The 15,921-nt window shown below is 33.9% G+C and overlaps 1 protein-coding gene across 6 annotated transcripts in view; it reads left to right on the top strand.

The window, feature by feature from the left end:
- Positions 1–10,886, top strand: part of PHTF2 (putative homeodomain transcription factor 2) — a gene marked incomplete at both ends in the record, with an annotated part of 78,857 nt that extends 67,971 nt beyond the window's left edge. For 3 of the 6 annotated variants that reach the window (XM_084229590.1, XM_084229586.1, XM_084229585.1), the window contains 8 exons: positions 1,166–1,294; positions 2,692–2,964; positions 3,457–3,588; positions 4,506–4,592; positions 7,325–7,480; positions 8,061–8,156; positions 10,237–10,362; positions 10,866–10,886. In XM_084229590.1, the coding sequence (XP_084085716.1) occupies positions 1,166–1,294; positions 2,692–2,964; positions 3,457–3,588; positions 4,506–4,592; positions 7,325–7,480; positions 8,061–8,156; positions 10,237–10,362; positions 10,866–10,886 (1,020 nt within the window). The remainder of the gene's footprint in view (positions 1–1,165; positions 1,295–2,691; positions 2,965–3,456; positions 3,589–4,505; positions 4,593–7,324; positions 7,481–8,060; positions 8,157–10,236; positions 10,363–10,865) is intronic. The other 3 variants (XM_084229588.1, XM_084229589.1, XM_084229587.1) reach the window with 3 other exon arrangements.
- Between the last annotated feature and the right edge of the window lie 5,035 nt (positions 10,887–15,921).

Genomic DNA, 15,921 nt, shown 5'->3' with positions numbered 1-15,921 from the left:
ATTTTATACCTTTAATTGAAATGAGCCAATGCAACTTTATCCCTCTAGAGGAAAATTTTATATTCCTTAAGTTTATAGAAACGTATTTACCATATTTTAATTACAATTTTGTCCTGTAAAGAATAAATATAACTACAATGGATTCTTCTGTTCACTGTTAGAAGTTATTTTAATGAAATATGTTATAAAATTTTGTTAGAAATACTGTAATGTGACCCTATCCTGGGGCCTGTAGTGTTCTTTCAATAGCTGATAATATAAAGATTGTTACATTAATTTTATTTCTGTCTTTAATCCCTAATTATCCTATTTTGAAGCTTTATTTTTTGAATTATAGATCTGAAACAATCATAAAACCCAAAAAGTCTAAAGGATCTGATCTTTTGTCCTAAAACTTTAAAAAAGTTTTTTGTTTTGCTCAATGAAAGAGTCATAAATACTTTGAGTACTTGGGAGAGTACTTCTTCGGAGAAGTACTTCTAATTGGGAGAGTACTTCTAGTTCTGTGTGCTTTAGTTTGCAGTATTTGTTCTAGCTGGGGAAAAAAAAATGATCCTTTGGAGAAAAGCATCAAATACTAATTTGATTAATTTTATTTTAAAAATGTCAAAATTATCAAATATTAAGGATAGGAGAGTAAGAGTCTCTTTCATGATGAGATTATATCACTAGTCTTTCAAAGAGGTTTAAATCTCAGCTGTCACATTTTTTGTATTGAGTGATCCTAAGTTGGATAATCAGTAATTTGAGCAATTTGGTAACTATTTGCCTTTGAACTTAATAGCTATGTAAACAAGTTGTTGGTACTGATATATTTTAGTGTATTTTTGACCAATATTGCCTAATACCTGCTTTTTATATATATAAAAAACTGTTCTTAATGTCAACTCTTCAATGTACATAGTTATAATATTAAGACAGAATTTTAGTGTCATTGAAGTGAATATAGATATAACTGTATTTTATAAATAGAATGTATAGTTCTATGTAAATAGTACCTTATATAAGCGCAACTGTATGTTCTATTTATAGTGCATTCACCAATTTCTGTTTACTTAAAATTGTGTGTATAGAGATATATACAGACTTTTATATGCACACAGTTGTTTTATGAAATGTGATAAATGTATTCACCAGTTTCTGGTTGTTTTTGTTTTTTCAATAGAGTCATTTACCTTGGCTCCACAGTTCCCACCCAGGATTAGAAAAAATAAGTGCTATAGTATGGGAAGGCAATGACTGTAAGAAAGCAGACATGTCTGTACTTGAAATCAGTGGAATGATAATGAACAGAGTGAGTTTTTAAATTTTATTCTTTGGTTCAAGGATAAGACAGTTAACGTAAAATAATTATTATAATATTATATTTATAACCTAATCTCATTTCTTTAACCTGGAAAAAAGATGATTTGTGTGTATTTGACTCATTTTGTGATTGAAACAGTGATTTGCCACCAAAGTGTTTTCATCTTAAAATTTATTCTTCTTCTGACCGAATAGATAATGTAAACTAGAAATTTTCCTCCTTTGTTATTCTTTTTTCATTTTCAATGGCTCAAACAGTGGAGCTGCTAGATATTGCAAATGTTGAGGAAGATTTATTTTTCTGTATCACCCCTCCTGTTTCATGTATTTATTAGTATCAAAAACATTTTTAAAAATTCAAACTAGAAAATTTATATTCAGACTTGATTGCCTACTTAAATTTGTATAAAAGTCACAACTAGTGGTGAAATTTGTGAGAAGTTTTGAAGTAAAATACAAATACTGTGGATTTTAACTTTAGGTTTTATTAAATTGTTTCTTTTATCAAATCATTGCTGACTTAAATTTTACCTTATTTATCTGGATGATTACACATGATTTAACTGGCAATTCTAAATTTCTTATGTGTTTTTATGCTAGAACTGCTATGCACACTTTTTGTAGGAGAGGACTTAAAATAGCTGTGCCTTGAAAGTGATGTGTTCAACATTACATATCTCATGTGAGTCACACAGAGCTATTGAGGAATCTCTGGAGATGTAGGTCTAGTTGGTGCTCCTTAACTGCGAACTGGTAGATCATGTATGTAATTTACAATATGATGATTAAAGTTAGCTGAGTATTTAAGATCCCTCCTGGTTCTACCAATCTTACAGTTTTCCTATTATTTAATTCCCAGTTCCCTTTTTAATAATGGCTCCCAGCCTTTTATTGCCTTTTATTTAATTTTACCCTCTTTTCTAAAATATTTTGAGTTTAAGGAGATATCCATTTGAGCTCTTTAAAGAAAAACATGAATTAAAAAGTTATCCAATAAGTATAATTCTAGATTTTTTCCTTCAGTGAACAGTGGATATGAGATCTGATTTTTTAAAATACTGCAATCTTTTTGAATATTTGTAACTTTTGAAATAATGCAATATGTAGAAATTTTTTTTCAAGATCTGGGTAAATCAAGATAATCCTTTTGCATCAACTTGGTGAATTAAAGATGTAATATAATGAACTGTGGTAAAAACTGAAAAAAAAAAAAGGTTATTTTACATATAGTAGACCCTCAAGCTTTGTGCACATTTAATTTTAATGTATCAAAGCTAATACATTTTAACCGGTATATTGCTATCAATAATATATTTACGAGGAACCATTTCACTATTGATAAAGTTTTTGTACTTTTTTTTTCTTTTTTCCATTCTCTCTATAAAGGTAAACAGCCACATACCAGGAATAGGATACCAGATTTTTGGAAATGCAATTTCTCTAATCCTGGGTTTAACACCATTTGTTTTCCGACTCTCCCAAGCTACAGACCTAGAACAACTCACAGCACATTCTGCTTCAGAGCTTTATGTGATTGCATTTGGTTCTAATGAAGATGTTACAGTTCTTTCTATGGTTTTAATAAGTTTTGTGGTTCGTGTGTCTCTTGTGTGGATTTTCTTTTTTTTGCTCTGTGTAGCAGAAAGAACTTATAAACAGGTGGGTATAATATAGTATTTTGGACAGACTTTTTTTAAGACTTATTTATGCATACAAGAACTGGGGTACATGGCAGAGGTGCAGGGGGTGAGAGGATTCAGCAGAGACAGAGTGGGGAGCAGAACAGGCAGATTGACTGAAATACACTGCTGAGGGGAGCAGCAGGTGAGACAGGAGAGGTCTGCTGCGCCATGTGGGTCAGCTCCCTGGCCAGGGATCAAACTTGTGCTGCAGTGGCTGCCAATAGCTTAACAGTGCTGACACTTACACCCTTGTGCCACCAGGGAGGCCCCTGTACAGATACTACTTTATCCTTGTCATAATATTCAAAATATTCCTGAAGTATCTTAGTATCTCCTTAAATCATTTGATCTTCTAATTGTTTTCTTGTTTTCTGTAGTATTTAACCAAATAGGATAAAAAAATCCATATTATGTTGATTTTTTTGTTTTCCTGTGATAATCAAGTAAGCCTTATTTCAATGATTTTTAGCGATTACTTTTTGCAAAACTCTTTGGACATTTAACATCAGCGAGGAGAGCACGGAAATCCGAGGTTCCTCATTTCCGGTTGAAGAAAGTACAGAATATAAAAATGTGGCTATCTCTCCGTTCCTATCTTAAGGTAGGATGGTAGTGATTAAATACTCTTAAAATTTTGAATCTCTATGATAATTCTAATTTCTTATTAGTTGATGACATATATAATTGCATATATATACTATATGGACTCTTAGTGTTGTTTTTGATCTGTGAATGAAAATCCAAAAGGCTTATATGCATTTTAGGTAGAAGATTCAAAATCAAATGTTGTAAAATTACCTTTATAAATTCCACCAACTTCTCATTCAAAATCTAGACTGACGATTTTATTCTACCTACTATAGAATGGTTATCACAAGCCAGCAGAGGGAGCCCACTGCTTGGCAAAGAATTAAAAAAAATCTAATCAATGAGTCACTTCTCTGGAGTGACTTCTTCTAATTAAAAGATATGAGCTTACAATGCTAAATCATTCTTTTCATGCTGTTTTTTTTTCTGTTTTTTCAAATTTCCTAATGTAGAAGAGGGAAATAGGAAACATCTGAATTAGTTTTAGGAAAACACTTCTAAGTATTTATTTTTACAGTTAGTAGCGATGAATTTTATAATGTATGGAGAGTAATCATAATAAATTTGACTCAAAACCCAACTATCCTCTGATATATGTAGATCTTTAGTGCTTTTTATTTTGAAGTAACAAGTGAAAACGTTTGCACTATTTGTCAGTCGTTAAATTTAAAAAAATTCATTATTTAACTTGTAAATTCAGCTTAGTCTCCACTGAGAATTAGATTTTTTTTCCCCACTGTGACAAGTCTGTGTCTGGAGGAAGACTAAGAACTATTGTTTAGCTTAGTGAAGATCCATCTAAATTACCCCTCATGAAACCCCAAGTATGTATCACATTCTGTTGTACATTCATTTTTTATTCAGTAAACAGAAATGAAATTGGCTGTTAATTAGTAATATTGAAAGTGTTTCCCTTTTCCCCCTCCCCAGCGTCGAGGTCCTCAGCGATCAGTTGATGTAATCGTCTCATCTGCTTTCTTATTGACTATCTCAGTGGTATTTATCTGTTGTGCCCAGGTGAGTTAACTTATTCTGTATGAAATTAAATAATCAGATCTATAAACAATTCAGCGTTAGAAGGCTTTGTAATAATAAAGCAACAATACAAGTAAGCCTTCTTGCACAAGTTTTGAAATTGACTTTTTGAAGTTTTTTTTTTCCATAGAATAAATCTTACTTATCTGTTATAACTGAGGCTAGCATATTCTCATTCTCTGATGTCTGTTGGTTGAACATATAATTAGTTTTTGTTTATAATCCCTTTGGTTATCTTTATTTCCCAAGACAAACATGAGTGACTGGAGTTATAAAATTGTTTCAGGCTATTCTTTATTGCTTTAATCTTCATTTTTTTAAAAAGTCTAATTTATTTATGCATACCAGAATTGGGGTGTAGGCCAGAGGTATGAGGGGAGGGTGAGAAGATTCACTAGAGACAGTGCGGCGCAGAACTGGCGGATGTACTGAAATACACTGCTGAGGGGAGCAGTGGGCAAGACAGGAGAGGTCTGTTGTACCATGTGGGAGGTCCTTAATCTTTTATTTTTACATGAATTGTCATTGTGACTTGACAGCCATATGCTCTCAAAAAAATAATTTTCAGGCCTCTCTGGTGGCACAGGGCATTAAAGTCTCGAGCTATCAAGGTATTGGCGGCCTCTGTAGCACAAGTTCAATCCCTGGCCAGAGAGTTAACCCACATGGCACAGCAGACCTCTCTTGTCTCGCCTGGTGCTCCCCTCAGCAGTGTATTTCAGTACATCTGCCTGTTCTGATCCCCACTTTGCCTATGGTGAATCCTCTCACACATACCCCACACCTCTTGCCTACCCCCCAGTTCTTGTATGCATAAATAAATAAATCTTCTGGTCACTGCAAAATTTTTAATCAGGAAGCACAAGAGTATGTCAGAAAATAGTTTATGGTACAAAGGTTAAGCTTCCAATTCAATTAAGGTAACATACTAGACTACAATTCTTCTACTTTAAAATATCAAATCATGCTCAGGATAGGGGAGACCTCAACTTTTTAATACATAAAGTGAGCTTTATATATATTACTTATATCTCATTATATAAGACCATGACAGGCAAAAAATGAAAATAAAACTGAGAAACCAATCAATTAAGTTAATATGCTTTAATGCCCACATGAACACAATAGATGAGGCCTCAATTTGCATACCTCCTTACATGTGCTTGAAACTAGAACCCTTAAAAGTTTCTGTGAACAGGTGAAATAAGAAAAACAGCTTTCCCACCAATACAAGAAGACAATAAGAAAACTTATCTGTTTGGATTCTTGCAGTGGCGGGGGTGGGGTAGGAGGGAGTCTTTTCTAAGCATATAGGCCTGCCCTTATTACAATAGATAATTGAAACAAATTGGGGGATTTTAGTGGAGATTCATAATACTATGGACTGTATTAATGAACGGTCATTAATAAAGTATATCTTTCAAAATTTGGAACAAACATTATACATGAGAGGTATATGCTTTATATTAGGTATAAGACAGTTACCTTCTTTATCACTTCTAGTCAGCATTTTGATTGAGGGTACAAGTGAAGACAGGAAAAAGAAATGGGTATAAAGGTTGGAAAGAAAAACAGTCATAGACCATATAATTGTCTATATAAAACATCCAAGTGACTTTATATTGTTTAAAATACACTTTTAGAAAAGTAGGATGAACTAAAATTAATTTTTGTTCCTATAATCCAGAAATCATCAAACTTCCTCTGTACAGAGCCAGGTAGTAAATATTTTAACTTTTGCATGGTACATGCATTCTCTCATATATTCTTCTCCCTACCTTAAATTTGTAAGTACTGCAAAAGACACCATAAATGGCAAAACTGTCTGGGAAAAGATATTGGCAAAATATGACTTAAATAGCAGTTATTTGGAAAACAAATAGCTTCTAGTTATCAATAAGAAAAAGTGGATATAAATTAAAATGTAACTTTCAGAAGAGGAAACCCAATGCTGATAGCTGTATGAAACATCCTAAGTAGCAGGAAAGGTAAAACAGTAATAAGTTTATACCTGTCAGATTGATAAGAAGTTGATAATAGCAAATGTGGACAGAGACAAGGTCAAAGGGAAATCTGATTACTGAGAACAAAAGTTCCATAACTGTTTGACATAAATTTGCAATCACAGGCCCTGCGATTTTAATCCTAGACATTGAGAAAATCTTGTATGTGCACAAGAAAAACATATATGGTGGGTTTTTGCAGCATTATTTATAATCAGGAAAACTGACAAAATTAGTGTTGATAGAATGGGCCAATACCTTATGTTAGATTATTTTACTTGTAATAGACATTACAATAAAATGAATTTAGAGCTGAATGTATTAACTTGGACAAATTTTGAAAACAAAGTTTAGTGGAATAAAGCAAACTTTAAAATGATGTGGACATTGATAACATTTATATAACTATAAACCCTCATTGAAAAAAATTAACACAAAATTCATTCATTACCCTCACAGGTAAGTGGGGAAGCATGGGAGTAATAATCAAGGAAAAGTTTAAAGGGGCTTTAACCGAATATTTTTCAAACATCTGAAAGAAATGTTGCAAAAACCTAAGATTTGACAAAACTGTACAGAGTTCCCATGGGTTTGATTGCATTATACTCATTTTATGTGCCTGAAATATTTCATAATATATGTGGGATGTTTTTGAAATGTAAAGAACTTGTCTGATCACACTGCTTCCTGTTGCCTCTTTCATACACTTAGTTGCTTCATGTGCATGAGATCTTCCTTGATTGTCACTACAACTGGGAACTGGTAATCTGGTGCATCTCGTTAACACTTTTTCTCCTAAGATTTGTTACCCTTGGATCAGAAACAAGTAAAAAATATAGCAATACCTCAATCTTACTTACCGAACAGGTGAGGGTGCATGTTTATTATGTTACAAATTAATGTCTATAATCTTCAATTAATCTAAAATATTTTCTAATTTTACATTATTAGATTAAGGCCATTTGATATAATGCAAACCTTTTTTCAGTGTTCCTGCCTTGATTTAGATTTCAACTCTACTTTTCTTATGCCCCATTCACATTTGATAAGAAGGCAATACCATTTATAGAAATGAAGGGTTTTAAACTATTAGTGGGATATAGTTTTGATGATTGACTTTAATATTTTCTTAACCACTTAAGAATTTAACAAGGAGACTTACTGTCAGTGAATTTGTTGACTGTTTTAGTCAGGGGTAGTTTGATTTTAAAAACAGTAGCCTTGCAAATAAGGTCAGTTGATTTTTTTCTTATTCAAGTTGATTTGGTTCTTAGACTAAAAGGTTCTCACCTTTTAAATAGCATCCATTTTCCCTTTTCATTTCATCTTTAATTACATTTGGAAAGTATAATAAAATATAAGTATCATTGCCCAGAACAGTTAGTATTTTATTGAATCTTCCAATTCGTTTTTTCAGTTTTTAATTGTTTATTCTTTTTATTGAAAGATAAACCTCTACTTGAAAATGGAGAAGAAACCTAACAAAAAAGAAGAATTGACACTAGTGAATAATGTTTTAAAACTGGCTACTAAACTGCTAAAGGTAAAAAAAAAAATGGATGGAATGTGCTGTTCTAACATTATATCTTAGTCTTATTTATAGCACCTACCTTGTATTTGGCTTTCATTATTTTCCAAATTGTTCAAATTATGTTTTAGCACATTGATGCAATTTATATGTTCCTTCTCATTACAAAATAGTCGCCTAAATCACTTCATAAACTTTAAAGTATTATAGTATGCTCTCTGAAAATTAACATATCCTAGAACTTAAAACAGATTTCAAAGCAAAGAATTGGTAATAATTTGGGAATTTTAAAACTTATATTTCTCATAGTAGTCTGATTTAAGCTAGCTTTTTTTTTTTTTTAAGATTTATTTATACATACAAGCACTGGGTACAGTCAGAAGCACGGGAGGGTGAGAGAATTCACCAGAGCCATAGCGGGGAGCAGAACAGGCAGACTGACGAAGTACACTGCTGAGGGGAGCAGCGGGTGCGGCAGGAGAGGTCTGCTCTGCGCACGATGTGGGACCCTCGCCGGCAGCCGGGGATCGAACCGGTGCTGCAGAGGCTGCGGGCAGCTTCGCAGCCCAGCGCTCAACAGCTGCACCACCAGGGGAGGCCCTGATTTAAGCTAGCTTTAAAAGTAATAATGCATAATCATAATAATCATTTTTTGAAAGAAAGAATGCAATTTCAATATATATGATCTCATAGTAACTCTTACAAAATATTTGTATCACTGCTCTCAAGCATTAGGAATGCTTGTTTTTTTAATGGAGGTAACATTGGTTTTTAACGTTGTGTAAGTTTCAGGTATAAAACTATAATTTGACATCTGTACATAGTTTTTCTTAAGAGTAAAATATCTTTAATCGCAATTTCTATAACAAGTAAAATATAATTCTTAGAATTTATAAGTATTCAGAGAATGCTATGAAATTAGTGTCTCAATGTTATGGTTAATTCTTCAGTAAACAGAATTAAGTAGACTGTGCTTCAGAGTACACTAGGCATTCAAAGGGTCTAGAGGATGTGGGTGAGTTTGTTAATACATATGTTTGACATATATATTATCTTCAGAATGTAGACACTATGTAGAGGAAAAATATAAAACTAAAATACAAAGCACAATAGTGTGATCTTTTAGATCACAGCCTTCTAGTTAGACCACTGGCACTTAATATAGATTGCTCTTTCTCTCTCACTTTTCACATCCAAGAAATTCTAAAGCTCACTGATTCAACCTCTCATTTATCTTCCAATTCATCCCTTTTGCTTAGCTATGTGTCTTGGAGTCAGACCTTTTCACTTTAGCTTTTGTATGCTGAACTCAAGATAGCCCTACTTCTGGTCTCACTGTTCTCTAGACCATCTTCTACATAATGGACCTGGTGATCTTTTTGCATGCACACTAAAGTCCCTTTAGTACCCATCTGTTGGCATGGTCTTCTCAATGAATGACCCTTACCAGGTAGCCAGCTTTAAAAATTCCCTTGCACTTGGACTCTAACGTTGCTGAACAACCTTGTAGCAACCCAATGGCCTATGTCCTGGTGTGTCTGAAGGAACACCTCCTCTTCCCCACCCGCTGAGTCTCAGCGACCTTACTCTGGGGAACATACTGGCTTCTATACATACCTCATTTATCAGACTCTCATATTTGAAGTATTTCTATGTCTGTTATACTATAAGGTCCTGCAGCTCAAGGACTGACTCAACTTTCCCAGGGCCTAGCATATAATGGAACTTTAAATGTTTGCTGCATTCAATTAATTAATCCATGCATTTGAAAGCAGACTCAGAAGGAAATTTTACATATGTATTAAATATTGTTAAAAAGTTTTGTTAATTAAATTTCTAATTCTAAAAAAAAAAAATTCCAATTCTGTGAAAAGATTCTATTCCCTTTTGGTTTCTGTCTTTATAATAAAAAATGTTCTAAAACCCACCTTGCAGCTACCAGAACAATACTAGTCATTCATTCAGGACAGAAGTTGGGAGTTAGAGGTGCTTCCAAAAAAAGCCTCTCCTAAAAATAACCTAGGTTAAACTTTAAATAAGTTAACTACTAATTTTTAATGAATCTGGGTTCCTGTTTATTTTTCTCTTCTGCTAGGAATTGGACAGTCCCTTTAGATTATATGGGCTTACAATGAATCCACTGCTGTATAATATCACCCAGGTAGTCATCCTATCAGCTGTTTCTGGTGTGATCAGTGACTTGCTTGGTTTTAATTTAAAGGTAAGAACCTGCAGATACTTTCTTAGGGCTCTATTACACTTTTGTGACTTTCTACCCTAGCCTTTTTACAAACTTACTTGAGCAGTAAATGGAATACTTTCAGTGAAAATAACCTCACATTGAATTGCAAGGAATGATATATTTCTGATCATATACTATTGGAACTTCTAATTTGGAAATTTAAGGCCAAAAGTTATGTGTATATATAGCAATGCATACTTCCTTCAACATTTACACAGCTGTTAGTGAATAAGATGCAGATTATTAAACTACCAGTACAAGTACGTTGCCACTTCCTACTAAAACTAGAGAAATCTTATTTTCACTTTAATTTTTGTAAGATTAATACTTATTACAAATGAATGGATAATGGAGTCAAATAGAACCTACATTTGTTTATGAATGAAATATAGATAATAGTAGTACTGTATGATATAATTTAATAAGTTGCAATATTAAAAGTAGCTCTAATGGTCACAATTGTTTGTTTTTTTTTTCACTAGTTGTGGAAGATTAAATCATGACAGTTGAAAGAAAAGAAGATGTAGCCTCTTTTCCAGAAAAAGAGTACCAACTAAGCTGCCTGAAAGCAGTCACTGACTCTTTGCTTCAGGAGTCTCAGCTGGGAAATTGAAGTATTTACATCAGACTGTCTTGTGCAATTCTTATATTTATTTCACTTGTTCACTGTTTTTTACATTTACTTTAGTCTTTATATTTTATTTTTAAGCATTGATGTTCTTAGGTGTTGAAAGGGTGATAAAACTGATACCCAAATACTTGAGATCCTGGTAATTGTTCATAAATAATTGACAAAACAAATTGTGAGAATAGAAGCCATTGCTAAGCACTGTTTCTCCATCAATGCCGTGAACTTGCCTTACTTGAAGAAAACTTCTTTAACTTTGAATAATGTATTGAACTCAGCTAAACGCATAAAACATTTTCTTCGGTAAATCAAGATCCAGTCAGGGTTTCTCTTGAATTATTTTGAAACAATGCCAGGATCTAAACTGATTAAGCTGCAGTTTAAGCACCCTTCAGTATTAATATATATGGTATTATATAACAGGTCAACAAGTGCTCTTTGATGATAAAATTCTTAATAGAGCAATAATTGTAAATGGTTACCATACTGTAAGATATTTTGATAAAAATTAACTAGTAATAATTGTATTTATTTGAAAACACTGGGCTGTTTGCACAGCTCCAACTGTGCATGCTCAAAATGTGCACTTTTTAAAATTGTTACTTTTAATGCGTATCTTTATATGGGATATGTTATAGTGTACTAGGGCATGATATGGTATCCTTTTGAGTGGGGTCTATACTCATCTCACAAGTGAAGTGCCTATTGATATTACTAAAATACATTTTGTTTACTCAAGTAAAATAATTTTCTCCCCATGGTACACTATAGTGTATGCTATTCATACTACACTCAAATGAACAACTTCAGAATAAGTTTAAGAACCAATAAAATACTCCGCTGATTGCTAGTTATGAACTCGACAAATTTTCAGAAACGGCTTTAGCTTGCAAATTTTACCCTCTAAACTGATAGATGCTCCCTCCCTCACTCCCATTATATAAGGGCTATTTTAGATGCTTTTAACAGAAAAAGTTAACCTTTTGCCCCACAAATAATTTGCCAGGTGTCCAAACGAGAACCTGTCATGTTGGCATGTTAGCAAGTAGGGCGAATATGATGGTACCTTAATATTGGGCCTTGATTTTAAGTTGTTATATTTGTACAATCAAGAATATTCTAGGAATTAGATGAAACATGAAGTGTTTTGCAATTTTTTTTTTTAAACTGGGCCTCTAGTTTCTAAAAGAATTTATTTGAAACAATCTAGAATTTTCTTGGTGTAAGGTGCATCATGTTGAATATCCTCACATTTTTTACCATGTTTTAAGGAATTTAAAAATAATTGTAAATGATTTATTTGATTGGTGCAGTTCTGATCCCCAAATTATAATCTTAAGATCAGGAATGTATAGAGAATAGAGCCATGTCATACTATCACTTTGCTCTTACCATTCCTTTTGATCAGCCTCAATTCAGCCTCATTGTGTAGTGCATTTTCTTTCTGTAGAAAACAAAAACAAGTATTTTATTTGCCTGTGTTCGTAATGTTTAATAATGACCAAAGTGCATTCTGAGTTTTTTCAAGGAATGTATTACTGGAGCTTTAAGAACACACTTATTTTCTCATGTGAAAAATTAGGCTATGTCTGATGTGTTTCTTCTTCTATTGAGGTTGTTTTTAGGAACTATATTTTATAAACTTTTTCAAAATAAGGTACATACCTATACAGAACTTATCATTTTGCACAGAATATATCAAATATATTTTGAGGGGAAAAAAAAGTACAGCATGAGTTCTGTTAGGAATAAAAGATGAAATTATTGTATTGCACCAAAAAAAAAAAATTTTTCAGAATGGAAATATTTTTGAGAAAAGTAGCTAAATATACTGATTTAGAAAAATACTTGTTTTGAATTGAAGTTCATTTTAATGTGAGTTGGGAGTTGATTTGTTAAGGACTGTATACCTCTCAACTTAATGTTGGATTATGTCACTAGTGTGGAGAGCAGTAGAATACTAAATAGTTGTCATTTTAAGCAATTTCAGAACATTAATGGAACCTTATAAAGCAGAACAAATGACATTGCTGCCTTTAAGAATACCGTGAGTGTAAGAGATTGAGAGCAACTGTACCATGTCTCATAATACAGAAGAGGCAGCTCAAAGAATTGTGGCAGTTGTCTGTTAACTGTTGTTCCTTTGCCACATGTATTGTATTTTGAAAGTTTGAACAGCAAGTTTAAAATAAAATATTCTATGACTGGCAGTGCTAAATTGGAGGGTTTTTTTTTTTCCCTTTAATTTTCAAGACATACACATTTCTAAGGTAATTTTGTGTTTACTGTACATGAGCTTTAGTTATAACTGTTAGGTTTGAGGGGAGTGGAAATAATTATTTTAAATGACATTTGAGATTCTCAGAACATGAAAGATATACAGTCCTTTCACCAAGGTGCTGTGACATCATTTTTTATATTAAAGTACAGAAAACCAACTGTGACCTGGGTTATTGAAACTTACTGTCAGAAGGAGAGTGGTGTTTTAATCAAATATTTTTGTCACATAAATCAGAGGCTGTTAATTCCCATGTATTTTCAAATTTATTGAAAGCTTACTATTTAAAAATTTTAATGTTTTAGCCCAATATAATCACAATCACTTTAAAAGGTAATTCAGAAAATTAATACATTTTACATAGAAAGGACAGTTATGACGACTCTCCAGAATTCAAAATAGAGCCAATTAAAGAGGTGCCAGTCATAATGCTCTATCACTTTGAACCCTCATTCTCAACCTGTTTTCTGCCCAGTCTATATGACAGATACCACAATGCTTACTTCCTGGGGAGCAGACTGTACTAACTGTTGGGAGTTTAACATCTTAACATAGGAGGCAGGACCTGTATATTTTCAAAAGTATTCCTCAAAGGGATTTGGAAATTTATCCCCCCAGCCCTCCTCCCCACCTTGAGAATTGCTGAATTTATGATAAGGAATTTTACAGAATGCAAATTAACTGCATTCACCATTATATTCCCAGCACATGAAACAATGCCCGATACAAAGAAGAATCTCGCTCCATTTACTGAATGAATGAATGTAACTGAACAGGTCGTAACCACAAGCTAGTCTAAAATTCTCATTTTACCAGATTAAAAAACTGAGATTACAAAATAGCTTTCATCTCATAAGTTCTCAGATATTGACCTTTTTACCTAATGTCTTATAATAAAATGTTTATATATTGTTATTTTTCTTAGTGGTTTCAAGCTGGGGGGTCTTGTTCTTCCCTCCTATTTGGATGCAGAAATCCCAGTCTTCTTCTACCAACCTGACTATTAAAGAGATTTGCAAAGATTTAAAACAATTCTACTGTGTTAGCAATTTGTTTTGGAAAATAGCTTTCTTAAAAATACTTAATATGTAATTAGCTTATCACTATCTTTAAGAAGTATTCAACTTTTCTAGTTTAATTTTAAATATGGTGACTCAATAGATAGCACACGTAAACAAATGGTCTTTAGGTGCCTCAATAGATGTTAAGAGTGCAAAAGGGTTTCTGAGACCAGAAATTCTGAAAACAATAGATCTAAATGAACTGAAGTGATTACTGTTAACTCTTGAATCTAGAAATTGGGTAATCCTGGTGCTGAGGAGGACATGGGTACCAAAAATGAGAAAATTCATAAGCTGAAAGAATAGATAAAAGCAAAAGTTAATCACATGCCTCCTTACCCTCCCAAATACACAGAGGCTAACAGTACTCATTTTCCAGATGCTTTCTAGACATTTGTGAGGCTCAGTTGTCACTCCAGCTCTAGGATCTTTGAGATAATGAGTCCTAGGGCAAGCAGAGAGCTCCTACGCTCAGCATAGAACAGGAAAAGCCTCGGAAGAATTAGAAAGACTCCCAAGATAAGGGCAACAGATTCCACAGGGGACAAATCAAACACCGCAGGACTAGGGACAACAGATTCCAGAGGATAATCAAGAAAAAGGCTAAGGGCTGGGACACAAGACTTAATTCTGCCACAGTCATTATGGTAGTGAGTGAGACCACCAAGAACTAACCAATCACAAAGAGACTGAAGGGGCTTTAGAATAGTTAGGGAGGGCCTCCCTGGTGGCGCAAGGGGTTAAGCACCGCTCTATGAAGCAATCACAGCCACTGCAGCACGAGTGTTCGATCCCCGGCCGGCCCACATGGAGCAGCAGATCTCTCCTGCCTCACCCACTGCTCCCCTCAGCAGTGTAGTTCAGTCAGCCTGCCTGTTCTGCACCCCCCACACCTCTGGTCTGTACCCCAGCTCTTGTATGCATAAACAAATAGAATAAGGGAAAGAAGAGATCTATTCCCTGAGGCATGACTCCACTTTGGCTTCCTTGCCCCTCCCTAGCCTGCTTCCACCAGCCTGGAAGTCCTAATTTGTTTGTTCCTTTTCTCCTTAAACTTTTTCTTATACATTTTTCTTTAAACAACTTTGTCTCTTCGCTTGCTTGCCTGAGCATCAGCGCAGTTCCTGCTGTGGCTTCGTGAGACACCAACCCATGGTGGGCTAGTGGCTGGGACTCAGCACTGCCACTGCAGCCTGGGATCCATTCCTGGCTAGGAGACTAGGCCTGAAAACCTGAATTTACGGTATCAAAAACACTAAGAAAAGTTGCATCTTTTTTTTTTCTTAAAGTGAAAATAGAAAGAAGAGTGAAAAAGACACCGTGATAGATTTGAAGCTATTTTTGGAGTCCAGGGTCTGTCTTTCTGGAGTCCAGAAATCACAAAGCTATCGCATAGGCATACTGCTCAAGCAGAAGCTAGCAGATCACATGCCTGGGATGTGGAAAAGGAATCTCTAGTTCTATCATTAATTTCAATGTGCTGCTTAGTCCATTAGCACATTGTTTGGATCTTCCTTCACCTCACTGTCAAATCTTGGCCTCACTGCTTTGGGACTTAGTTTCTCCATCCT

This window comes from Talpa europaea (genome assembly GCF_964194135.1).
Source record: "Talpa europaea genome assembly, chromosome: 3".
NCBI classification, from domain to species: Eukaryota; Metazoa; Chordata; class Mammalia; order Eulipotyphla; family Talpidae; genus Talpa; species Talpa europaea.
Note: the sequence above shows the minus strand (reverse complement) of the source record. Positions and strands in the feature narration are given on the sequence as shown.